The sequence below is a fragment of the Salvelinus fontinalis genome, chromosome 15, assembly GCF_029448725.1.
Source record: "Salvelinus fontinalis isolate EN_2023a chromosome 15, ASM2944872v1, whole genome shotgun sequence".
In the NCBI taxonomy this organism is placed as follows: Eukaryota; Metazoa; Chordata; class Actinopteri; order Salmoniformes; family Salmonidae; genus Salvelinus; species Salvelinus fontinalis.
This window is the reverse complement of record NC_074679.1, coordinates 38,479,648-38,506,474: the sequence shown is the minus strand read 5'-3', so window position 1 is coordinate 38,506,474 and position 26,827 is coordinate 38,479,648. Positions and strand designations below refer to the sequence as shown.

General features: G+C 41.2%; 2 protein-coding genes across 20 annotated transcripts in view; both read right to left on the bottom strand.

Moving 5' to 3' along the window:
• Nucleotides 1-17,654, bottom strand: part of LOC129811927 (DNA (cytosine-5)-methyltransferase 3A-like) — a 76,342-nt gene extending 58,688 nt beyond the window's left edge. For 3 of the 4 annotated variants that reach the window (XM_055863701.1, XM_055863703.1, XM_055863704.1), the window contains exons 1-3: nt 17,528-17,654; nt 15,845-16,039; nt 8,369-8,479 (exon numbers count right to left, since the gene is read on the bottom strand). In XM_055863701.1, the coding sequence (XP_055719676.1) occupies nt 8,369-8,479; nt 15,845-15,928 (195 nt within the window). In that variant the 5' untranslated portion in view covers nt 15,929-16,039; nt 17,528-17,654. The remainder of the gene's footprint in view (nt 1-8,368; nt 8,480-15,844; nt 16,040-17,527) is intronic. The other variant, XM_055863702.1, reaches the window with a different exon arrangement.
• A 1,196-nt stretch (nt 17,655-18,850) lies between these two features.
• dtnbb (dystrobrevin, beta b) overlaps nt 18,851-26,827 on the bottom strand; it is a 56,069-nt gene continuing 48,092 nt past the window's right edge. For 13 of the 16 annotated variants that reach the window (XM_055863690.1, XM_055863694.1, XM_055863685.1 and 10 more), the window contains 5 exons: nt 25,156-25,315; nt 24,724-24,813; nt 24,564-24,623; nt 24,320-24,347; nt 18,851-24,080 (listed from right to left, as the gene is read on the bottom strand). In XM_055863690.1, coding sequence (XP_055719665.1) covers nt 24,334-24,347; nt 24,564-24,623; nt 24,724-24,813; nt 25,156-25,315 — 324 coding nt within the window. In that variant the 3' untranslated portion in view covers nt 18,851-24,080; nt 24,320-24,333. Of the gene's footprint in view, nt 24,081-24,319; nt 24,348-24,563; nt 24,624-24,718; nt 24,814-25,155; nt 25,316-26,827 lie in introns of those variants that run through there. The other 3 variants (XM_055863696.1, XM_055863698.1, XM_055863689.1) reach the window with 2 other exon arrangements.

Genomic DNA, 26,827 nt, shown 5'->3' with positions numbered 1-26,827 from the left:
TCTTTTCAGTCTCCTGAGGGGGAATAGGCTTTGTCGTGCCCACTTCATGACTGTCTTAGTGTGTTTGGACCATGATAGTTTGTTAGTGATGTGGACACCAAGGAACTTGAAGCTCTCAACCTGTTCCACTACAGTCCTGTCAATGAGAATGGGGGCGTGCTCAGTCCTCCTTTTCCTATAGTCCACAATCATCTCCTTTGTCTTGATCACGTTGAGGGAGAGGTTGTTGTCCTGGCCCCACACGGCCAGGTCTCTGACCTCCTCCCTATAGGCTGTCTCATTGTTGTCGGTGATCAGGCCTACCACTGTTGTGTCATCGTCAAACTTGATGATGGTGTTGGAGTCGTGCCTGGCCATGCAGTCATGAGTGAATAAGGAGTATAGGAGGGGACTGAGCACGCACCCCTGAGGGGCCCCCGTGTTGAGGATCAGCATGTCGGATGCATTGTTGCCTACCCTTACCACCTGGGGGCAGCCTGTCAGGAAGTCCAGGATCCAGTTGCAGAGGGAGGTGTTTAGTCCCAGGGTCCTTAGCTTAGTGATGAGCTTTGAGAGCACTATGGTGTTGAACGCTGAGCTGCAGTCAATGAATAGCATTCTCACATAAGTGTTCCTTTTGTCCAGGTGGGAAAGGGCAGTGTTGAGTGCAATAGAGATTGCATCAACTGTGGATCTGTTGTGGCGGTATGCAAATTGGAGTGGGTCTAGGGTTTCTGGGATAATGATGTTGATATGAGCCATGACCAGCCTTTCAAAGCACTTCATGGCTACATACGTGAGTGCTACGGGTCGGTAGTAATTTAGGCAGGTTACCTTAGTGTTCTTGAGCACAGGGACTATGGGTGTCTGTTTGAAACATGTAGGTTTTACAGACTCGGTCAGGGACTGGTTGAAAATGTTAGTAAAGACACTTGCCAGTTGGTCAGTACAGGTCCTGGTAATCCGTCTGACCCTGAGGCCCTGTGAATGTTGACCTGTTTAAAGGTCTTACTCACAACGGCTACGGAGAGCGTGATCACACAGTCGTGCTGAACAGCTGGTGCTCTCATGCATGTTTCAGTGTTATTTGCCTCGAAGCGAGCATTGAAGTAATTTAGCTCGTCTGGTAGGTTTGTGTCACTCGGCAGCTCGTGGCTGTGCTTCCCTTTGTAGTCTGTAATAGTTTGCAAGCCCTGCCACATCCGAAGAGCGTCAGAGCCGGTATAGTACGATTCAATCTTAGTCCTGTATTGATGCTTTGCCTGTTTGATGGTTCGTCGGAGGGTATAGCGGGATTTCTTATAAGCTTCCGGGTTAGAGTCCTGCAGCTCTACCCTTTACCTCAGTACAGATGTTGCCTGTAATCCATGGCTTCTGGTTGGGGTATGTACGTATAGTCACTGTGGGGACGAAGTCATCAATGCACTTATTGATGAAGCCAGTGACTGATGTGGTGTACTCCTCAATGCAATCGGAAGAATCCCGGAACATATTCCAATCTGTGCTAGCAAAACCGTCCTGTAGCTTAGCATCTACTTCATCTGACCACTTTCTTATTGACCGATCACTGGTGCTTCCTGCTTTAGTTTTTGCTTGTAAGAAGGAATCAGAAGTATAAAATGATGGTCAGATTTGCCAAATGGAAGGCGACAGAGCTTTGTAAGCGTCTCTGTGTGTGGAGTAAAGGTGGAGTAGAGTTTGTTTCCCTCTGTTGGCACATTTAACATGCTGGTAGAGATTAGGTAAAACGGATTTGAGTTTCCCTGCATTAAAGTCCCCGGCCACTAGGAGCACCGTCTCTGGATGAGTGTTTTCCTTATGGCCGTATATAGCTCATTGAATGCGGTATTAGTGCCAACATCGGTCTGCGGTGGTATACAGACAGCTATGAAAAATATAGATGTAAACTCTATTGGTAAATAGTGTGGTCTACAGCTGATTATGAGATACTCTACCTCAGGCAAGCAAAACCTCAAGACTTCCTTAGATTTCGTGCACCAGCTGTTGTTTACAAATATACATAGGCTGTCGCCCCTTGTCTTACCAGATGCTGCTGTTCTATCCTGCCGAAAAATCTTAAAATCTGCCAGCTACAGATGAAGTCAGAAGTTTACATACACCTTAGCCAAATACATTTAAACGCCGTTTATCACAATTCCTGACATTTAATCCTAGTAAAAATTCCCTGTCTTAGGTCAGTTAGGATCACCACTATATTTTAAGAATGTGAAATGTCAGAATAATAGCAGAGAGAATGATTTATTTCAGCTTTTATTTATTTCATCACATTCCCAGTGGGTCAGAAGTTTACATACACTCAATTAGTATTTGGTAGCATTGCCTTTAAATTGTTGAACTTGGGTCAAACGTTTCGAGTAGCCTTCCACAAGCTTCCCACAATAAGTTGGGTGAATTTTGGCCCATTCCTCCTGACAGAGCTCTTGTAACTTAGTCAGATTTGTAGGCCTCCTTGCTCGCACAGGCTTTTTCTGTTCTGCCCACAAATTTTCTATAGGATTGAGGTCAGGGCTTTGTGATGGCCACTCCAATACCATGACTTTGTTCTCCTTAAGCCATTTTGCCACAACTTTGGAAGTATGCTTAGGGTCATTGTCCATTTGGATGACCCATTTGCGACCAAGCTTTAACTTCCTGACTGATGTCTTGAGATGTTGCTTCCATATATCCACATCATTTTCTTGCCTCATGATGCCATCTGTTTTGTGAAGTGCACCAGTCCCTCCTGCAGCAAAGCACTCACACAACATGATGCTGCCACCCCCGTGCTTCACGGTTGGGATGGTGTTCTTCAGCTTGCAAGCTCCCCCTTTTTCCTCCAAACATAACGATGGTCATTATGGCCAAACAGTTCTATTTTTGTTTCATCAGACCAAAGGACATTTCTCCAAAAAGTATGATCTTTGTCCCCATGTGCAGTTGCAAACCGTAGTCTGGCTTTTTTATGGTGGTTTTGGGGAAGTGGTTTCTTTCTTGCTGAGCAGCCTTTCAGGTTATGTCGATATAGAACTCGTTTTACTGTGGATATAGATACCTTTGTACCTGTTTCCTCCAGCATCTTCACAAGGTCATTTGCTGTTGTTCTGGGATCGATTTGCACTTTCCGCACCAAAGTATGTTCATCTCTAGGAAACAGAATGCGTCTCCTTCCTGAGCGGTATGACAGCTGCGTGGTCCCAAGGTGTTTATACTTGCGTACTATTGCTTGTACAGATGAACGTGGTACCTTCAGGCGTTTGGAAATTGCTCCCAAGGATGAACCAGACTTGTGGAGGTCTACAATTGTTTTTCTGAGGTCTTGGCTGACTTCTTTTGATTTTCCCATGATGTCAAGCAAAGAGGCACTGAGTTTGAATGTAGGTCTTGTAATACATCCACAGGTACACCTCCAAATGACTCCAATGATGTCAATTAGCCTATCAGAAGCTTCTAAAGCCATGACATCATTTTCTGGATTTTTCCAAGCTGTTTAAAGGCACTTAGGATATGTAAACTTCTGACCCACTGGAATTGTGATACAGTGAGTTATAAGTGAAATAATGTCTGTAAACAATTGTTGGAAAAATGACTTGTGTCATGCACAAAGTAGATGTCCTAACCGACTTGCCAAAACTATAGTTTGTGAACAAGAAATTTGTGGAGTGGTTGAAAAACACGTTTTAATGACTCCAACCTAAGTGTATGTAAACTTCCGACTTCAACTGTGTATGTTAATAATGTCGTCCTTCAGCCACAACTCGGTGAAACATAAGAAATTACAGTTTTTAATGTCCCGTTGGTAAGATATACATGCTCATAGTTCGTCTATTTTATTATCGATAGATAGGCTAATATGCCCGATGTTAAAGGTAGATTACCCTCTCGGCGACGGATCCGGACAAGGCACCCAGATCATCGTCCACGATATCTCTGTCTTTTTCTCCTGCGAATGACAGGGATGAGGGCCCTGTCGGGCGTCCGAATTAAATCCTTCCCCTCCGACTCATTGAAGAAGAAGAATTCCTCCAGTACGGGGTGAGTAATCGCTGTCCTGATATCCAGAAGCTCTTTTCGGTCATAAGAGACGGTGGCAGAAACATTACGTACAAAATAAGTTACAAATAACGCAAAAAAACATACACAATAGCACAATTGGTTACGGAATCGTAAAACGGCAGCCATCTCCTTCGGCGCCATTATTCCAGTGATGTACTAGGCCGTACACACTACCCTCTGAAGCGGCTTGCGGTTGGATGCCAAGTACTTGTCATACCATGCGGTGATGCAGCCAGTCAAGATGCTCTCAATGGTGCAGCTGTAGGTGCATCTGAGGGCCCGTGCCAAATCTTTTTAGTCCCCTCGAATCAAATCAAATATTATTGGTCACGTACGCATATTTAGCAGATGTTATTGCAGGTGTAGCGAAATGCTTGTGTTCCTAGCTCCAACAGTGAAGTAGTATCTAGCAATTCACAACAATACACAATAAAATAATGAAATATATAAATATTAGGACGAGCAATATCGGAGTGGCATTGACTAAAATACAGTAGAATAGAATACAGTATTTACATATGAGATGAGTAAAGCAGTATGTAAACATTATTAAAGTGACTAGTGTTCCATTATTAAAGTGGCCAGTGATTATATGTCTATGTGTATAGGGCAGCAGCCTCTAAAGTGTAGGGTTGAGTAACCGGGTGGTAGCCGGCGAGTGATGGCTATTTAACAGTTTGATGGCCTTGAGATAGAAGCTGTTTTTCAGTCTCTCAGTCCCAGCTTTGATGCACCTGTTCTGACCTCGCCTTCTGGATGATTGCGGGGTGAACAGGCCGTGGCTTTTTGCATAGGCTGCCTCTCAGTACACCGCATCCGCCGATATCGACCTTCCGCATCTGCGTTGAAAGTTGGCAGAGCTACAGCAGTGTTTGTCCGACTATGAGACATCCCGAAAATCAGTCTTCTCACGATAACGTCTGTAGCATCCGAATGGTTTCGCTTGCAAATCATTATGACCCCTCTATGGAAAGGTGAGTCTCTCACGAACACGTATGTGTCGTTGTTTTGCTCTAGGACGGCCACAAGCGTCACAAGACTCGCCTGAACGTAGCCTGGTACCATTTAAAAAAATTTATGGAAGTACTGTATATACAGTATGGAAGATGATTAGTGCCTAAAAATATATAGGTTAAATATGTAAAAAAAAAAATGGTTCTATAGTTTCCTGATCTTTCTTATATCTCTCAGCTATAGGACAGACACTTCAAAATAAACTTCCTTTAGATACATTTTTGGACTATCTGTTTTTCCAAGTATGAATCTGTTATTCCAGGGGTGTCAAACTCATTCCACGGAGGGCCTAGTGTCTGCAGGTTTTTGGTTTTTCCTTTCAATAAAGCCCTAGACAACCAGGTGTGGGGAGTTCCTAACTAATTAGTGATGTTAATTCATCAATCAAGTATAAGGGAGGAGTGAAAACCCGCAGACACTCGGCCCCCCGTGGAATGAGTTTGACACCTGTGTGTTATTCAATGCTTTTCTATGGACTAATAGCAATAAGGCCAGTTCTGCACCGGGGCCTCCCACTCCTCTTTCTATTCTGGTTAGAGCCAGTTTGTGCTGTTCTGTGAAGGGAGTAGTACACAGCGTTTTACGAGATCTTCAGTTTCTTGGCAATTTCTCGCATGGAATAGCCTTCATTTCTCAGAACAAGAATAGACATGACGAGTTTCAGAAGAACGTTCTTTGTTTCTGGCCATTTTGATCCTGTAATCGAACCCACAAATGCTGATGCTCCAGATACTCAACTAGTCTAAAGAAGGCCAGTTTTATTGCTTCTTTAATCAGGACAACAGTTTTCAGCTGTGCTAACATACTTGCAAAAGGGTTTTCTAATGATCAATTAGCCTTTTAAAATTATAAACTTGGATTAGCTAACACAACGTGCCATTGGAACATAGGAGTGATGGTTGCTGATAATGTGCCTCTGTACGCCTATGTAGATATTCCATAAAAAATCTGCTGTTTCCAGCAACAAAAGTCATTTACAACATTAATAATAATAATGTCTGCACTGTATTTCTTATTATTTTAATGGACAAAAATTTTGCTTTTCTTTCAAATACAAGGAAATTTCTATGTGACCCCAAACTTTTGAACGGTAGTGTATATACAAACGTATGTGGACACCCCTTCAAATTAGTGGATTCGGCTATTTCAGCCACACCCGTTGCTGACAGGTGTATAAAATTGAGAACACAGCCATGCAATCCCCATAGACAAACATTGGCAGTAGAATGGCCTTACAGAAGAGCTCAGTAACTTTCAATGTGGCATAGGATGCCACCTTTCCTACAAGTCAGTTAGTAAAATTTCTGCCCTGCTAGAGCTGCCCCGGTCAACTGTAAGTGCTGTTATTGTGAAGTGGAAACATCTAGGAGCAACAATGGCTCAGCCGCGAAGTGACTGGCCCCACAAACTCCACACACATTATTTTAGAGTTATATTTGTATGTCGTTGTATTTTACATTTGTGTGACTGTTCTTGTCGATCAGTGTTTTGTTACTTGTCGTGTTTTATGTTTTTGTGTGAACCCCAGGAAGAATAGCTGCTGCTTGGGAAAAAGCTAATGGGTAACTGAATAAACCAATAAAAAATACAATAATACATGAGATCTGAGACTTTAGATTGTAAAACATCAAATGGAAGATGTTGTGAAAAATGTTTGTATTATATCAGACTAATGACTGCTTATTAATGACTAATGACTGCTTATTAATGACTAATGACTGCTTATTAATGGCTATTGATGACTGCTTATTAATGAGTAATGACTGCTTATTAATGACTAATGACTGCTTATTAATGGCTATTGACGACTGCTTATTAATGACTAATGACTGCTTCCTTAGTCTCCTTCGATCAACCAATCTTATTTATACTGCGATGCAGAGTAGAACAAAAAACATGTCCACTGCTATTTGTCACGCTATTTTCAGAAAAGTGTTCTGAAATCAAATTCCACTGATTTCTCACTGACATTTGAAAAAGGGATAGCATTTTACAACAACACGTAGTGTAAGGAAGAGAGAAAGAGTGAGAGACAGAGAGAGTGAGAGACAGTGTGTGTGAGAAATGTAACATTACACTCTCTGTCAGCACAGGGGTGTTACGAAACACAACTCAGTGATCTACAACTGGCCCCCTGCCAAAGGTCACAGAGGTCATAGACAAGACAGACATGAAATATCAGGAAACTCAGCCCAATCATGGTGTCACCAAGAATAACAAAATTATGCTGAAATCAATCTTGGTATACTTAGTTTATATTTAATTTTTAACCTTTATTTAACTTATTTACAATGACGGCCTTCCCCGGCCAAACCCTAACCCGGACGACGCTGGGCCAATTGTGCGCCGCCCTATGGGACTCCCAATCACGGCTGGTTGTGATCGAACCAGGGTCCGTTTATGATGAACTTCACCAGCGCCGTGGAGCCGAGACCAGGCTTTGTAGAATCTACCTCCGACAATGTTTGCTCATTGCTGTTGCTCTAAGATGGCAACTCAGCGCAAATGCGCATGTGCCCATTGAATCTCAATAAGGAAACCGTCGACGATGGTGTTTGATTAATGTTTATAGAAAAAACGTATGGATTTCAGCAAACAAAGATAGGCACGCAACGACAGAGGACAAACATAGGTACTAGGTGGGCGTTTCATATATATATATATATATATTTATTTTAAAGTATTAACCTTGGACAAATCGATGTAGTCAGAGCTAGATTCCACAAAGCCTGGTCTCATCAGAAACTTCCTTCACCATGGAGTGGAGTGTAGTCCTCCACACCGACCCCTGCCCATCCCCCGCCCTGCTGCCAAGTGGCACAGGGTGCGCAGCAAACAAGTGTCCAAGTTGAAACAAAGTCACAGAAAAACATGTTTTTCGACTTTCCAGATATCTGAAATAATGTCATGATATTATTATTCGAATTTTGAAATCATTTCAAATGGCCAACCCTATTCTCTGGCGCAGTGTTTTCCCCGTACGACTGCTATCCAAGCATCTCACAGCTGTGAAAACACCGAGGCACAGTGTCACTTTGCGTGATGGGGTTTCGCAAGCGATCCCTTCGCAATGAGTGTAAACACATATTATATGTTATAGGACCTATGGCATACGGCAAATGAACTTGAAACTTGAACTGTTGTTTACAAACATATCTGGGATCATTTTAATAACCGAATTGTCAATTTAGCTCGTTTTACAATAAACCTACAACGTGTGTAGTCCTCAGGTCCGCACGACATTGTTTCTTGTTTCTCCATTAATGGGTATGAAAAGAATGGAAAAGCCCAATAAAGATATTATTTCAAATGATCTACTCACAGGTATCTGCTTGCGTTTCCTCCCAGCAGGCCTGACCACTTTACAGCTGCTGTTGCTTTTAGCTGGCTTCTCCTCTGGTGCCAGCTCCTTGTCCAGTATCGTGCTCTCACTCTGTCAAACAACAACACAACACACTATTTTCATCCCCATATGAACAATCAGATTGAATCGCAGTCGAATCAGGTAGAATCATCGTAGAATCAGAGAAAACCGACGCAAAATCAGGAAGAATCAAAGGAGAGTCAAATACAATTACAGTAGAATCAGGAAGAATTGCAGAATCAAATAGAATTACAGTAGAATCACATAGAATCACAGTCAAATCAGATGGAATCACAGTAGAATCCGATAAAATCACAGTAGAATCAGGTAGAATCCGATAGAATCACAGCAGCGTCAGGTAGAATCACAAACCAACCATACAAAAAAATGTGACATCATTCAACTAGCTATCTAACTACTATCAACTAGCTTATTGAACGTGTCTACTTTGACCCTAAAATTGTACCCTGAATTTACTGATTAGCTCTTATGCAAACAGTATATATTCCAACTCTTAACAAACGCACATTAACAGATTAGAATCACAAGTTCCCAGTTAAAACGAAATGCATAGTAAACATCACCCGTAGGATTGAGAGGCAGTATGAACGTGTAATGTGATTCTAATTGTAGTGCAACTGTATACTGGACAGGGTTGGGGTCAATTCCATTTCAATTCCAGTCAATTCAGGAAGCACACTGAAGTTCCAATTCCAATTCCAATTCACTTAATTCTTTTGTAATGACAAAAATGTGGAATTGGAATGTAGTTGACTGTCTGAATTGACTGGAATTGGAATGGAATTGACCTCAACCCTGTCCAGTATGCAGTATACGTTACAACTCTTGAACAGTTTAGGGACTCTCTCTCTCAATAGGTCTCTATCCTGTGCCTCTTTGGGATGAAGAGAGACAATGGGACAGATGGGATTTGAATGACATGTCCCTTTGAGTGTGGGTGAATTGAGAGCTATAGCTATAGCTACTACCACAGAGGCTGACCTCACTGAGATACATTCCCTAATGACACTGTTACAAAGACACTGTGGGAGTGCGTGTGTGTGTGTGTGTGTGTGTGTGTGTGTGTGTGTGTGTGTGTGTGTGTGTGTGTGTGTGTGTGTGTGAACTAGGGCTGTTGCGGTGACCGTATTACCGCCACACTGGTGGTCACGAGTCACGAAGGCAGTCAAATTCCACGTGACCATTTAGTCACGGTAATTAGGCTTCTCCAAGCTCTGATGCTGCTGATGGTCGTTAGTAACTTACCAAACTTGCTAACTGCCTGGTACTCAGCACTCTATTGTCCCTCTAATCACTCTGACATCAATGCAAATATTTTCGAAAATCGAATCAATGATCTCATGTTGCTAAACATTTCTATAGGCTATGCAATTGCGGGAGAAAACAGAGTGATGGCCGCTAATAGAAAGAGGAGGATCCCATCAGCTTTCTATAGGCTAGGCCTACTATAGTTTTCTCAACTTTCCTAATATTAAGCACATTGCTTATACTGTAACAGGAGTACAACAGGAGTATAGCCTACAGGAGTATAGCTAACAGGAGTATAGCCAGTTTACAACAGGAGTATAGCCTACCTGGCTGTCATGAAAATTAACCACGGGGAAAAGCGTCCTCCAATCGCTATTTAAGTGCATAGCTGATATGTATTTTTTCCTACTGTCCCTGTTTCGAGACAGGTGCATGATAATGGTCCATTCTAAATCAAAACAAATGTCACACATACAGTTGAAGTCGGAAGTTTACATACACCTTAGCCAAATACATTTAAACTCAGTTTTTCACAATTCCTGACATTTAATCCTAGTAAAAATTCCCTGTCTTAGTTCAGTTAGGATCACCACTTTATTTTACGCATGTGAAATGTCAGAATAATAGTAGAGAGAATGATTTATTTCAGCTTTTATTTCTTTCATCACATTCCCAGTGGGTCAGAAGTTTACATACTCTCAATTAGTATTTGGTAACATTGCCTTTAAATTGTTGAAGATGGGTCAAACGTTTTGGGTTGCCTTCCACAAGCTTCCCACAATAAGTTGGGTGAATTTTGGCCCATTCCTCCTGACAGAGCTCTTGTAACTTAGTCAGGTTTGTAGGCCTCCTTGCTCGCACAGGCTTTTTCTGTTCTACACACAAATTTTCTATAGGATTGAGGTCAGGGCTTTGTGATGGCCACTCCAAAACCTTGACTTCGTTCTCCTTAAGCCATTTTGCCACAAATTTGGAAGTATGCTTGGGGTCATTGTCCATTTGGAAGACCCATTTGCGACCAAGCTTTAACTTCCTGACTGATGTCTTGAGATGTTGCTTCCATATATCCACATCATTTTCTTGCCTCATGATGCCATCTGTTTTGTGAAGTGCACCAGTCCCTCCTGCAGGAAAGCACCCCCACAACATGATGCTGCCACCCCAGTGCTTCACGGTTGGGATGGTGTTCTTCAGCTTGCAAGCTTCCCCTTTTTCCTCCGAAACATAACGATGGTCAATACGTAGTCTGTAGTCTGGATTTTTTATGACGGTTTTGGAGCAGTGGCTTCTTCCTTGCTGAGCGGCCTTTCAGGTTATGTCGATATAGGACTCGTTTTACTGTGGATATAGATACTTTTGTACCTGTTTCTTCCAGCATCTTCACAATGTCCTTTGCTGTTGTTCTGGGATTGATTTGCACTTTTCGCACCAAAGTATGTTCATCTCTAGGAGACAGAACGCGTCTCCTTCCTGAGCGGTATGATGGCTGCGTGGTCCCATGGTGTTTATACTTGCGTACTATTGTTTGTACAGATGAACGTGGTGTTTGGAAATTGCTCCCAAGGATGAACCAGACTTGTGGAGGTCTACAATTGTTTTTCTGAGGTCTTGGCTGACTTCTTTTGATTTTCCCATGATGTCAAGCACTGAGGCACTGAGTTTGAAGGTAGGCCTTGAAATACATCCACAGGTACACCTCCAATTGACTCAAATGATGTCAATTAGCCTATCAGAAGCTTCTAAAGCCATGAGATCATTTTCTGGAATTTTCCAAGCTGTTTAAAGGCACAGTCAACTTAGCGTATGTAAACATCTGACCCACTGGAATTGTGATACAGTGAGTTATAAGTGAAATAACCTGTCTGTAAACAATTGTTGGAAAAATTACTTGTGTCATGCACAAAGTAGATGTCCTAACCGATTTTCCAAAACTATAGTTTGTTAACAAGAAATTTGTAGAGTGGTTGAAAAACAAGTTTTAATGACAGCAACCTATGTGTATGTACATTTCCGACTTCAACTGTATATTATTTAGTATATGTAAAGACAGTATTCAATCAAGAATAGTCTGATGGGTTACAATATTAGCCCAATATTAGCCTAAAATTAGGCACATTAATCCACTTTACAAGGGGTGTAGAGCCTAACTGGCATATACAGTATAAGTAGCACGTGAGTTCCATGTTTGGGGAAGATAATTTTCACCATAGAAATGCACCTTTTTAATAAAAGAATTACATGCATAATTGCATTTGCGATCACTTTTGATAATGGTGTTTTCCGCTAATGGAACAATCCCGCTTATAGCCTACTACCATGTGTGCATTGCTGCGCTTATATTGTGAAGAAATAGCCTAATAGTTGATCAACATTTTGAGGTAAACGTTCTGATCTGTTGCCTCAGCCACATTGCATAAAAACGTTTTTTTGATGCTAGTGGTTGTATTAATTTGGGATCTATCGCATCCCACAACTGTCCCAGACTATGTGGAATATTTATTTCCCGCACAGAATAGAATAGGTTGACTTTTGTACTATGGGGGATAGTAGATTGACATAGGCTAGTGCTTTTGCTGTCTGTTAGGCCTACTCATCTTGTTGGCTGATGAAAAGTAAATGTGGACAGTTCTTCCAATATCTTCAATATGCACCTTGGAATTGGATAAGGAGGCGCGCAGTTGCATCCCCGATGTGTCTGTCTTCACTTGTAGCCTGTGAGAAAGACCCAATCACGTGATGGAGAGACACTTCGAATTGTGCAGCACACTCAGGGAGAAAGGCACAACGCAGCACTCCAGGCCCTAAAGACATGGATTTATTTCGGGTTCCTTTACGGCCACAAAGGGGATGCTGCCGTGAAATTCTAGGCATTATCAAGTGCTTGTCAAATTGTGAATGAGTGACTGATGTAGTGTGTACAACCTGCGCAAAAAAACAAAGCAGAGCTCATGCCTTTCAAGCAACTTAAAAAAAAACATCATTAGTCTCTCATCATGCACCCTTACAAAGTATTAAAAATCAAAACATATAGCCCAAGCTTTGTAGATCAATTAAAGTTACATTAATAACTCTACATTAAGCATATAGGAATACCTATTTCTTTGTTAACCGCTCAACACAGAATAGCCGCATTTGGAGAAAATATTTAGATTTTATTCAGCTTTGTTCAGTTGTATTCTTCATACTATAAAATAATATAAAATAATTACACGGAATTCTAAGCAAATCTTGTCTGCTAAATTAACTAGTGTAGCCCACAGCCATTTGGCATAGCCAGATCAGGACCTAACATAAGGACAACTCAGAGTATCAGAGTATGCTAATATTTTCTTCTGAAATAGAAAACATTTTCTCCATATCATGTTTCTTTAGACCTGTCTAAAATAAATCATGGATTTATTGTGAAGGTGTTAGGCTATATTACATGGATTTATTAGACTTTTTTAAATGGCTTGTAATTCTATGTGTGGAAGCCAGGAGATGCTAAATGTGTTTATGTTAATTAACGGTCAATTACCGTGAGACCGACAGTTATTTGCTTGACAATCACCGTCTGACAAATTGTTATGACCGCCACAGCCCTAGTGTGGACCCCCTCCTGCACATTCCCTTTGATGAATAAAACTGTGTCTTCCCCCTAAGAAAAAGCCCTATATCCACACTGACCCAGCACCCCTGGGGTTGTTCTGGGCTTGTACAAAGCATCTCAGAGTGCTGATCAGTTGATATGGACCGGGGGACCTGATCCTAAGAGCAGCACTCCTACTCTGACTGAGACTCTTTTTGTAAACACAGAGCCAGGGCCTCAATATTAACTCAATAATATTTGCTGACTGAGTGTCTTAGTGAGTGTGTTGTTTGTGGTAAGAAGGGAGACAAGCTTGAACGATTCATTGAAGTAGACCAAATCCTGCTTAGCAACCAGCTATCGGCATCACGAGGTGGGAGCTACTGGGAGCAGGTGATGAAAAACAGCCTTGGCTTTTTAAAGGGGATGGAGCACAGTCAACAACGAAAAGGCAGCCACATCATCTAGTCACATTATTTGTAGTAAATCTAGTATCTCGTACATGGAAATCGACTGACCTGAAAACCTTGTTTGGTTTTAATATGACTTGGGCGAGACCTGGATTCATATGCAATATTTCAAATCGTTCACATAATCCTCTAATTTGACATTAGATTCGTGAAATTGCGATTGAGCAATTTCATTGTTTATTTCTCCAGCAGTGATTTCCCTCCTCCTCCTATCTAGGGCGGCGTCCCAAATGCATCCTATTCCCTACACAGTTCCCTATGGGCCCTGGTCAAAAGTAGTGCACTAAAGAGGGAATAGGGGTGCCGTTTGGGACACAGCCCTAGTGCCTGGTTAAGCCTGCCTCCACCAAAGGAGTATTGGCACTGCATGCACTCCTATTGCCGTTCTATAAGGGATTAGCTGTCACCAACCCCCTTGTCACAAAATCGCCAAGCGTGGAAAGAAAGTAATCGCAAGGGCGTAATTCTAGAATAGGGAATGTCTGTGTGCAGCCCTAAATGATGCCTCGCTGTCTGATTCCATGGACGTGTTGTGTTGACAAAATCCTGAAAATGTTCAATGAAACACAACACACCATTATAACACATTAATAAAATATGTAAAAATGGCAATTCATAAAGCACTACATGGCATAAAATACAATGACTATTTGTTATTGCCTTGTGTGAACCCTATAGCATACTCTGGCACTATTCGATATCTCTGGCACTTTTTCAGTCGGAAGTTGGTTTATTTAAGGCAATGGCTGTTGCTTAGCAACAATAATACACTGGGCAGGCAGTGTGATGGGAGGAGAGTGTAGTAGAGGAGAGAGGAGAGAGGAAATGCCCCAGTATAACACAGCAGTTGGCTGGCCGGCTCATCGTACAACAGCCAACGCCCCACGTCACAGTAACAAACCAGTGGCATCTGTCTAACAGGCACAATCAGCACATAATACAGAAAGCTACCATGGGGGGGGTCTAGGATGCTTTAACTACTGTGTACAGTAGGCCTATGTGATCATGTTACAGACTCCACTTATAAATGATTTTCTTTTTTCCCATATTTTCATCACTAGAGGTCCTATAGTGTCTCCTTAATGATTTTATAGAACTTGGTTAACCACATATATTAGATGACATATGGTGACATATGGTGACATATGGTTTCCAGTAACCATTAGTTTCCAGTGGTTACTGGAAACTAATAGGCTATCTCTACAGCTAAATTCTCTGAGCTCCAACTGATATTGGTGATATTGCTAATTGGTTATGTTGACTAATAAGCGTCCAGCACTTAGGAGTGTCTCTTCGTTGATTTTCCTAAAAGCTGGTTAACCCTAGGTAGAGGACATAGCAACATACATTAGACAGATGACCGATAGACACTGGTCACCAATATCTATGGGGTCGGTCTGAGCTAAAGAGGTGATTGGTGATATTACGGGTATATTTATCAATAAAGCATGACCTACACTGATGGATTGAGTCCAGTTATATAAACCACAAAAATGGGGAAGGGGGGGGGGGGGGGCAATCGATCAAATGTATTAATAAAGCCCTTTCACATCCTCAGTTGTTACTCTTGTTAATGTGGGTAACGGGGGGTTAATCACGGTTAACCCAGAACAAGAAATCTTGAGTAATTTGGTCAGATGCCATTTATGTTACGTATTCTGTTGACGAGAGATCATGGCTGGCTGACTTACAGTGATCCAGCATGACATTTTATGATGTGTATAGTACAACTGTACAGCGTATAGATTCATTGAACTATATGAAACGTTACCGACAATGGCAAAATCTGATGGGTGTATTTTGTGGTATGTCTATTCTCGTATGGAAATGAAGTGGAAATAATATGGAAATGACGTGTATTCCATCTGGGACCATGTTGGAAGCAAGAGAATTGCTTTAACGTGTTATTCCTTGTGTTGTGTTCAGTTTATTTCCCCCAATAAAATAATAAAATCAATTACACAGTGGTTCGGGTTAATGATGCAACAAAAGAAAAATCCATGATAAGACCTCTGATCTCTGATGACATGTTATAATACATTTGTAATACACACTGTTATCACGTAATAGCATGTGATAGTGCTTTAACGACAGTCGTTTGGCATTACACAGCTGTTTGTTTCTTACCATTCTGTTCCCAGGTGCATCACAGGTGTAGTCGGAGTTTTTGAATGTGGCGGTGTTGGTGGCGGCGACAGTGTTGGACGGCATCGCCAAGAGCGCCAATCGTATGGATGATATTCTGAACGGAAATCAGAAGAAGCTTCAAAATTGGATAAATAAAATAAATGGAACAAAAAAATGGTGACCGATGATCCTCCCCTGCAATATGAAGAACAACAAATTGAATCATTCATGCTGAAAAACGAGCAATACATAAAATAAGGACAAAAACACAAGTATTTATTTTTATAATGTTGTAACTTTATTATTATTCCTTAGTTTTAGTATTAAGTTGAACATTATTCTAGCCTACACAATGGATTCAATAAATAACAGTCTCCCTACTAATTGCAGTGATCTGATTAGGCAACAGTAGGGCCTATTAGGGACAAATTATCCATGTCTTTACATTAGGTCTACTACAGTTATGATGTTACAAGTTAGAACTACATTTTAAGGATGCTGAGAGGTGTCAGTTCGCTCTAGTTTCGCCAGTTTCTCTTACACACAATATAACACGTGTGTATGGTCTTAGATATTACAGTCTATATGCATATTAGATTTTCATTATAGCCCGTCTTTTCAAACTAGACTTAGTGCTTTGCACAGACTGCAGGCAAGGCCTAGACTAGCCCACTATAGCCTATTACCTCTATACCTAATTGAGATCAAAAGCCTAAAATGTGCACCTTAGAGCCTATATTTACAGTACTAATGTTGATTGTAAAAGTAACACTTGTCAGTCATTTTTCCAGAAAGCTTGTGATATAGGCCTAGTCTTATTATAGGCTAAACGTCCTTGGTGTTTTGGTCATTGCCCCCATTTTAACTAGCAAGTCCTACACTACCGATAACTGCCGGTGTTAAAGTGCTCAAGATACACTTTCACCCACGCGCACACACAGGCAGACTTTCTGACACATTGGTACAAATGTAGCGTGAATGCAACATTTAGAACAGATTGGAATGATAGTTCATGGACATTTTAACATATCGGTAAATGTATCAGTGTTGTTAACGTGTAAATGCACGTTTCGATTTTTTTCGTGAACAAACATTTTGCGGAAAATGACATTGCGTCTACAAAACGGGTTACTTTTTAAATATACAAAATGAGTGTGGGTTCAGTGTTACGGCCTACTGTTCCATTGTCAGCACAAAACACAAATCTGATTCATTCTAACAATTATGATTGAATTAAATACTTTATCAATGCACACATGGTTGGCGGTCACCTGCATTTGTCACTCAAGAAGGCTAAATTACAAAGTTTTACACGTATTTGCAGGGGAAATCATAATCTGTAAACCGGTGGACTGTAGCCTATCCCGTTTATAGGCCACAACCATTTGAAGGATAAAACCCCCGTTATGTTCAGACAGGCCGGTATTCAGGTAGCAACAATCGCCGTTCTGTGTCTACAAGTACGCCGTCACCAAGTTCAAGTGCATTACACAATGTCTAATCGTCAGTCTCCACATCTGCAAAAGCACAAAACGGCTGTCTGTTTCCCTTCACCAGCACAATCGAGTGCAGCCAATCTGCCTTCCGTTCTCAGGGCTCTCATGACTGTGTCTGTTCCGATAAAGGTTAGGCTACCCCTACAGAGGGTTTGGTGATAACGGGCTATGTCACGGTGTTCATTACCCGTTTTGCCAAGTCCCAGGCCTGACCCTTTTTGTTTTATCTTGCTCCCGGATACTCCTTCTTCTTCTCTCCCCGTCCTCCACCTCCCCAGCCGGCCAGCACTCAGCCAGATGCTCCGCTCACACTGCAGGGGCCACGGACTGATCGTGTCTCCACCAGGTCCTAAAGGTAGTGGGGTAACTGCTGCTGCTCTACTGCCATTAGGCTTACATCTTCATAAAATATATGCTTACATTGTTTCAAAATCTGTGCCAAATACTCAAGACCAATATCCCAATAAATAAAACCCAATAACAAATAATGACAGTCTTCATTTTGTCCAGAGTGATTTAACCTAAATTACCTGTTTAGTGGGTTGATTAAACAAATATAGCGATAGTCATTCAAATTCTTCATACTTATCATCAATTATTTCCATACATGCCCACTAGACGGGGACATACTGTACGTTCTGTCTATTGCTTCAGAAGGATGTCAGTAGGCTATGTCACTGTCTGACACATAGTATAGTGGCTGAGGCTCTTACAAGCACAAACAGAACAAAACCCGGGGGAGGAGCAGACAGCTCTTTAGGAGGGAGGGAGATAAGGGAGACAGAGAGACAGAGAGACAGAGACAGCAGGTGGATGTGGTTCAGTGAGCTAGAAGCATGGCTGGAGCCAGGAGCACCTCACATCACACCACACGTCTGTAGAGTAGACTGACTTTCTCGAATTCTCATGGTCTGGTTCAGTCAAGGACAGCAGAATGATGACACAACCCACAGCAGAGGGAGAGGAGAACAGGAGCTGGGGCTGCTCTCACTGACCCCCTTGCACAGATAGACGGACACATATGCACGTACAACACACAAGCACACAAACACTCCTACGCATGCATACATGCACACGCGTACACACCTTTCCTGAAACATAGCACTCATCTACAGACATCCAAGTGTCTAGTTGACCTCTGTCTTGTTTTCTCTCTCTGTGTGGTCTGGTCTGATGTCTTTCTTTGTCTGTTATGATTACAGTTCTTCTGCACATTAAACATCAGGAGATATTGTTTATCATTGGACGTCCTAGAGGATATTACTCCCTAGGACCAATGGTAATCTCATCAGATAGGAGGGAGTTTTTTCCCCCAGGAAGAATTTTGGGGCTTTCAACAACCACTCAATTACTTGAAAAACAGCGACCTATGTATACTGAAACTGTGCTGTAAGGTTATGATAGTCATATTTTGTCCAAGGCCATATAGACAGTGCAGTACTGTGCATAGGCCAAATGATAACAACCAGAATATACAGTTCTGCAAAAAGGCATCCCATTACAAAGCATATCAAGCGTTTAAATCTTTTAATATATTTCACAATTTATTCATTTTATTTACAAAAGACAGTGGTCATGTGACATAAAACCATGTTTTAAAAATTAACATGAGAAACAAATGTATACCAGAAGCATAACATTACATGACACAGAGATAGATAAATAACATTTAGGGAAGCTTGTGGTTCGTCATCTTGCACATTTTCTCTATGCAAAAAAACATGATCACAAAGTGCTGTATGTACCTTTCTATTGCCTCTGTTGGCTAGAAGGAGATCATTCTAGAACTCTTGGTAGCTTAAGAACTCTTGGTAGCTCAGGAATGGTGGGTAGCTCTAGAACGGTTGGTTGGTGGTTCGAGAACTGTTGGTAGCTCTAGAATGGTTGATAACTCTAGAACAGTGAGTAGCTCTAGAACGGTTGGTGGTTCTAGAACTGTTGACAGCTCTAGAACTTGTAACGATTCTACATTTTAATTAAGGAAGACCATGTAAATGTGGGCGGTCTCGATTATATCATGACAAAATTTGGACATCAACAACAACAACAACATATAGAATGTAGATATATCTGTATGATGACACACAAAGTCTGCAAACATTTTGGCACAAATGTAAAGGCTGAACAAAAGTGTACTACTTTCCCTCCTGAACAACAATACATAAATAAACTTTTTCCACATGTTCACAGACTGAGACTAAAACTCCTACTTAAAAGGCTGACTGATATTCTTATATCTGCATGAATGGGTTGTACTTTATACAGAACATCTAGGCACAAACTCAAATCATAACACTTCATTCCTATCTGTGACCGGAGTGAAGAGGGAATACAATTATTCACTTTTCCAGAAGGTTCTATCTCAGTACCTCAATTTTCCTTTAGATCTTGAATATACATTGTTGTATAGAGGACACAAAATGTCAAACCCTCAGTGTATACGACTTCATCTGTATTAGTTACAACTTCTATGTCTGTATTTGACAATGTTGTGCTGTACTTTACAGTATATTGGTCGCCGTTTCATATAACAACCTCTTCTTAATCATTTAGGTAACTAACTGATGTGCAAGACAAGTGCTCACTTGAATGAGATGTGTTTCGATAAATCATTATCGATGATTCAATTCCACAAGCAAACTAGAATAACACCCAGAATGATAACATCATGTCAAATAAATAACCAAATATAAAACCATCACATTTAGAACAGCGGATACAAAGGAGAAACTATTTTGTTCTTCTATTTCTCGACACAGTGTAATAGGTTGGTAAGACCTTGTACCTAGCTTATAGGATAGGCTGTCTGTACTGTACACATCATATCATTGCAACATGTAGTTCTCAAGTACAAATTCAGTACAAATTCAGTACAGGTCATTGCTTAACCAGTGTTTGGTACCATATCATTGAATTATTACCATTCGGGTCCAATTATTATCTTTCATATGTTATTATCATGTCATATCATGACAAACCAAACTGAACCAAACCCTACTCTTCGCTGTCTGGCCATTTATTGTTTCAGATTGCTAAGCCTAACATTTGTTATGAAGTTATTCATGTCAGTGATTGTTTCCAGAGACACGTGGAACTCCTGAACAACAGAAAGTTCCATCAACCAGAATACATGTGTTTTATTGGACCTAATATTATCCCGATTCAAGTAAGTCGGTATCCTTTTCCAGTCCACATCTGTCTCTAAACCTGTAGCTACTATATAGCTGTTCTTATGCCAAATCAGACAATAATTCACAAAAACAACATGCTCAGTCAAACTTTGCACTTCAGCAATAGCCTCCTATTTCTCTCCTCTAAGTCATTCAACATTCTTAGCCAACACTAGACTTGTCCTATGTCCCAATAATCGGTCCTTTCTCCTGAAGTAAGCACTTGTTCACTGCCCTTCGTATACACTGAGTGCACAAAACATTAGGAACACCTTCTCTTTCCATGAAATAGACTGACCAGGTGACTCCAGGTGAATGCTACGACCCCTTATTAATGTCACCCGTTAAATCCACTTCAGTCAGTGTAGATGAAGGGGAGGAGACAAGTTAAAGGAGGATTTTGAAGCCTTGAGACAACTGATACAACAGATGGTGAATGGGCAAGACAAAATATTGAAGTGCCTTTGAACGGGGTATGGTAGTAGGTGCCAGGTGTAACAGAGTTGGTTGTGTTTCCACTTGCCTCTAAAGAAATGAGTATTTAATGTCCAAGCATTCTTATTGGTTGGTTCAATTCTGATGACAATGCTGTTATTGGCCCCGCTTGCAGATAGGGGGAGATCGCGAACGTCAGGTCTCCCCAGTATTAAAATGTGATGCAAGGGGTAGGTTACGTTCTGAAGACTGTATTCTATTTATATTTTACAATGTGTACAAGTTTGCTGTACATTTCTGATTTATACATGTGTGGGTATATGGTACCTGTTAGGGATGAGGGGCTTTCCGGGATGTGCTTTGGTAAATGATTGCTGTATTAGCTAGCATGCACCGATGTAATGGTCACATAAACTCACTGCTAACACAGTTGTTTTCATGCTACAGATTTAACCAATCGACAGCCATCAACATCATTAAGTCCTACACAACTAGCATGCCATTTCCTATTTAATCACAGGTAGTTACACGTTCTATTTTGTATTATATTGGTGTATTTTGTTAATGCCCAGTATGAAAATGTGATGCAAGGGATTTTACCATCGACAGCCATCAACATCATTAAGCCCTGCACAACTAACGTGCTGTTTCCTATTTAACTACAGATAATAAATCATGTTCAACTGGGACCACTGGCTGGGGTGATTTCTTTGAACAAAACACAACGCAAAGAGAGTTCGATTAACATCTGTTGCACGCCAGGCACACTGGTTTGAGTGTGTCAAGAACTTCACCGCTGCTGGGTTTTTCATGCTCAACAGTTTGCAGTGTGTATCAAGAATGGTCCACCACCCAAATGACTTCCAGCCAACTTGACACAACATGGGCCAGCATCCCTGTGGAATGCTTTCGGCACCTTGTCATGCCCTGACAAATTGAGGCTGTTCTGAGGGCGAAAGGTGGGGGGTTGCGACTCAATGTTAGGAAGGTGTCCCTAATGTTTTGTACACTCAGTGTATTTAAAGGGAATGAACCGATAGAATACATATGGTGGAAATTCTACTTTAGTCTATGCTCACACCAATTCAATGCTTTTTAATGTGTGGGGAAGAGTGCTCGAGTGCACATTTTTGGAGAAAGACAGATTATTGAGACACAGGTTTGCTGTCTGCTCCCTTCAGGCTCTTTTATGATCAGTCTCTGACCTCTGACCCCTACAGACACAGGTCTGGAGCCCATTAGGGCCTAGGCTACTGACTCATAATCGTTAACCACACAGAATATGCGTGCCAAATGGCATCCTATTCCCTATATAGTGCACCACTTTTGAACAGGGCTAATAGGCCCTGGTCAAAAGTAGTGGACTATGTAGGGAATGGGGTGCCATTTGGAATGCAAACCAGCCACCACCACATTCCATCTACAGTCCCTGAGCACCTATCTATTAACTCTCACATAAACATGTTCCAGTCCTCATTTCTTTTAACTAAATAAAGCTATCAAAGCAACTCTTATCTGTGCATAACTTTGATTTCTGTACCGCCTGCCCTCACCTACATACAGGTGTATAGGTGGATATGTTGTAACTCAGCATATTTGAACGAAAGAGCACACAATATAATAATATTCATTTAAACTAACGTCCTGAGGTGCTCGCCGTCTCTTTACTTTACGTGGACAATAAATACTGTTACTACTGAGTGACTAGTTAGTGGATTAGGGACAAAGAACCATGCAGTTTTAATGCTTTTTAAGATGCACTTACTAGCTTCTCTCGCCTAGTTAATTTTTTATTGAGACAAAACGAGGAGAATAATAAATCTGTTTCTAACAAAGGGACGATTCCCTGATGAAATTAAACGTTTAGCATTGACAACAATAGCCCCCATACTAGGCTCCCTTTAACCAAACAAACAAACAGCCCTCATATTTTTGCAAGGGTGTCTCACGACATAGAGTGAGCACGCAGTAGCAGCAGTATGTGACTCAGGCTGTCCTAAATGACACCCTATATAGTGTACTACTTTTGACCAGAACCCTATAGGCCTTGGTCAAATGTAGTGCACTATATAGGGAATAGGGTGCCATTTGGGGCACAACCAATGTGAATTCTGAGACGTGACAATATACAGGACTACAGATCCTAGCAGTCATTAGAACCAAGCGTTTCTCAACCTTTTTTGTACCAGGGAACTGCAAGGACCAGCTACGGCCCTTCCTCCAACGAAGACCACTTAGATTAAAACTAGCACTTGAGAACTGACTAAATCAGTTTCAGCTCACTATCTGAGGGACCGATCAGCAACATCATTGGGACCAGTGCTGGCCCGCGGACCACAGGTTGAGAAACACTGATAAACCCACAAAGAGCTGGCATAACATGGTACCTACCTACCCACCTACAGTACACCCAGTCAGACTCAGGACAGTGCAACTTCATGCAAAACCCCTAATGAAAACATACTAGCTAGCCGTCTCTAATGATACAAAAGCAATGAAGGCTAGGGAACATATCATCATCATGAAAATAGGTTGCTTTCGGGTCGTGGTCAGTGCTGTGTTCATGTATAATGTATAATGCCAAGGTCATGTATAATGTGTACAGTATATACAGATAGATAGACAGCGTTCCAAATGGCACTCTACTCCTTATGTAGTACACTACTTTTGAACAGGGCCTATAGGGCACTGGTCAAAAGTACTGCACGATATAGGGAATAGGTGGCCATTTGGTATGCACACAGAATGGTCTGTTATTGACAATAAAGGTTGAGAGAAAGCACAGCAAGCCACTCCTTTAGACCTTTGACCGTTGCAGTCATGATGAGGGGAATCAATCAATACATAATAATTACAGCTTTAAGTTTTTATACAGAACAACATATACACTCGCTAATAGAAGCATCTTGCTTTTTTCCGCAGCAAGGTGTAATAAACATGTTTGATAGTAGTTCACATAGTGAAATCCTGTTTGATAACAGCATGCATTTCTCTACGTGCTTATGCCTGATAGAAGGGTTTGGTTGTTGTGACTGATTCTCATTTGGATTCTTCTTTTCCAGTCATGTCCAGTCTGACATCCGGTATAGATGGAGTGGTTGTTGCTCCCTCGATGCTTTACTTCTCTCACTGTGCCTGAAGACACACAGACAGACAGGGAAGAAGGGTAGGTTTTAGACTGGGGTACAAAATAACCATGAAGAGAACGATTCACAGAGGACGTTTGGATTTCGACGATTATGTCGGACTGAAAAAGTTCCTCTGATCTCTGTTTTGTTCATAGGTGCTTGGCAGATTTGTTGTATTACATTATGAATTACTATGTAATTATATTATACGGACAATATCAAAGCTATCGGAATATTCATACATACTTTTTCCACTCCTTTCATTCTGCCTCGGCTAGAAAACAACGAGAGATTATTAGTTATTTGCAGTAACATAAAAATCTAATACATATGATTACCACAAATAATGACCTTGTTTCTTTTGGAATGGAGAAGTACAATTAGAATTCTAGAGAGACGTTTCAGAGAAATGACATTTTAAAACTTCAAACAGCTTGATACAGGAACTAAGCAATGTTAATAACGTAATACTGAGCCAAGACTTATTCACCCCTGTCCCTTAGACCTCCGTTCCTCATGTTGTTGTCCTCTTCCTCTGCCGCATCATCTACTTCATGACAAAGACCCAAAGAATTCAGAGATGATATCCTCCGTCCCAGAGTTACAAAACAAACACAGGCAACCAGGAAGTCATGTGCCTTTCAACTAACCTGAGTGGAGTTCTTTGACGAGGGATGACATGGTGTTTGTGATTGAATCTGCAGCGACCAACAGATCATTACGAAGATTTCTAGGTACACCTGAAAGACAGAGGACACAGTCACTGATAGTACGGTAGTCAGGGATTTACATGGCATTTAGTTGCTAGCTATTTTTGAAGCATGGTTAAAAAAAATGCATCCTTGAATCAAATTTGGCACAGCTCAATCACAGGTGTTGTGTTGTGTTCTCCTTGACTCAAACAAGGCAAGAATGGATAACTAACAACATACCACATTGGGCCACATTGGATCTAAAGGAGGACATAGTCCCGCGGGGAAAACGGCTTGAAATTATGTCATGATGCCTTTCCAACCAGAAACTGATGTCCTTTCAACCAGTTTTGCCAATCTTTGACTGCTAGGCGGAGGTCCGGCACTCACCGTGAGCGAAGGCCTCCAGCACGTCCCCCCCTACCCCGGCCAGGCAGTCCTGGGGTGTGTGGGTGGGGGTGGACCCAGCTGAGGTGGAGCGGATGGGCATGGGCATGGAGCAGCCTGCCCCGTGGCTGGGGGAGGAGTGGGGTGAGCCTCCTGTCTGGGCCTGATAACATAACAACACCACCATGGGTTAGGATCCAAATACTATAGAAACATACCAACATCACCATGGGTTATGATCCAAATACTTTAGAAAGATACCAACATCACCATGGGTTATGATCCAAATACTATAGAAACATACCAACATCACCATGGGTTAGGATCCAAATACTATAGAAACATACCAACACCACCATGGGTTATGATCCAAATACTATAGAAATATACCAACATCACCATGGGTTATGATCCAAATACTATAGAAACATACCAACATCACCATGGGTTATGATCCAAATACTATAGAAATATACCAACATCACCATGGGCTAGGATCCAAATACTATAGAAATATACCAAAATTACCATGGGTTAGGATCCAAAAACTATAGAAATATACCAACATCACCATGGGTTAGGATCCAAATACTATAGAAACATACCAACACCACCATGGGTTATGATCCAAATACTATAGAAACATACCAACATCACCATGGGTTAGGATCCAAATACTATAGAAACATACCAACACCACCATGGGTTAGGATCCAAATACTATAGAAACATACCAAGACCACCATGGGTTAGGATCCAAATACTATAGAAATATACCAACATCACCATGGGTTATGATCCAAATACTATAGAAATATACCAACATCACCATGGGTTAGGATCCAAATACTATAGAAATATACCAACATCACCATGGGTTAGGATCCAAATACTATAGAAATATACCAACATCACCATGGGCTAGGATCCAAATACTATAGAAATATACCAAAATTACCATGGGTTAGGATCCAAATACTATAGAAATATACCAACATCACCATGGGTTAGGATCCAAATACTACAGAAACATACCAACACCACCATGGGTTATGATCCAAATACTATAGAAACATACCAACATCACCATGGGTTAGGATCCAAATACTATAGAAACATACCAACACCACCATGGGTTAGGATCCAAATACTATAGAAACATACCAAGACCACCATGGGTTAGGATCCAAATACTATAGAAATATACCAACATCACCATGGGTTATGATCCAAATACTATAGAAATATACCAACATCACCATGGGTTAGGATCCAAATACTATAGAAATATACCAACATCACCATGGGTTAGGATCCAAATACTATAGAAATATACCAACATCACCATGGGTTAGGATCCAAATACTATAGAAATATACCAACATCACCATGGGTTAGGATCCAAATACTATAGAAAGATACCAACATCACCATGGGTTAGGATCCAAATACTATAGAAACATACCAACACCACCATGGGTTAGGATCCAAATACTATAGAAAGATACCAACATCACCATGGGTTAGGATCCAAATACTATAGAAACATACCAACACCACCATGGGTTAGGATCCAAATACTATAGAAACATACCAACACCACCATGGGTTAGGATCCAAATACTATAGAAATATACCAACATCACCATGGGTTAGGATCCAAATACTATAGAAA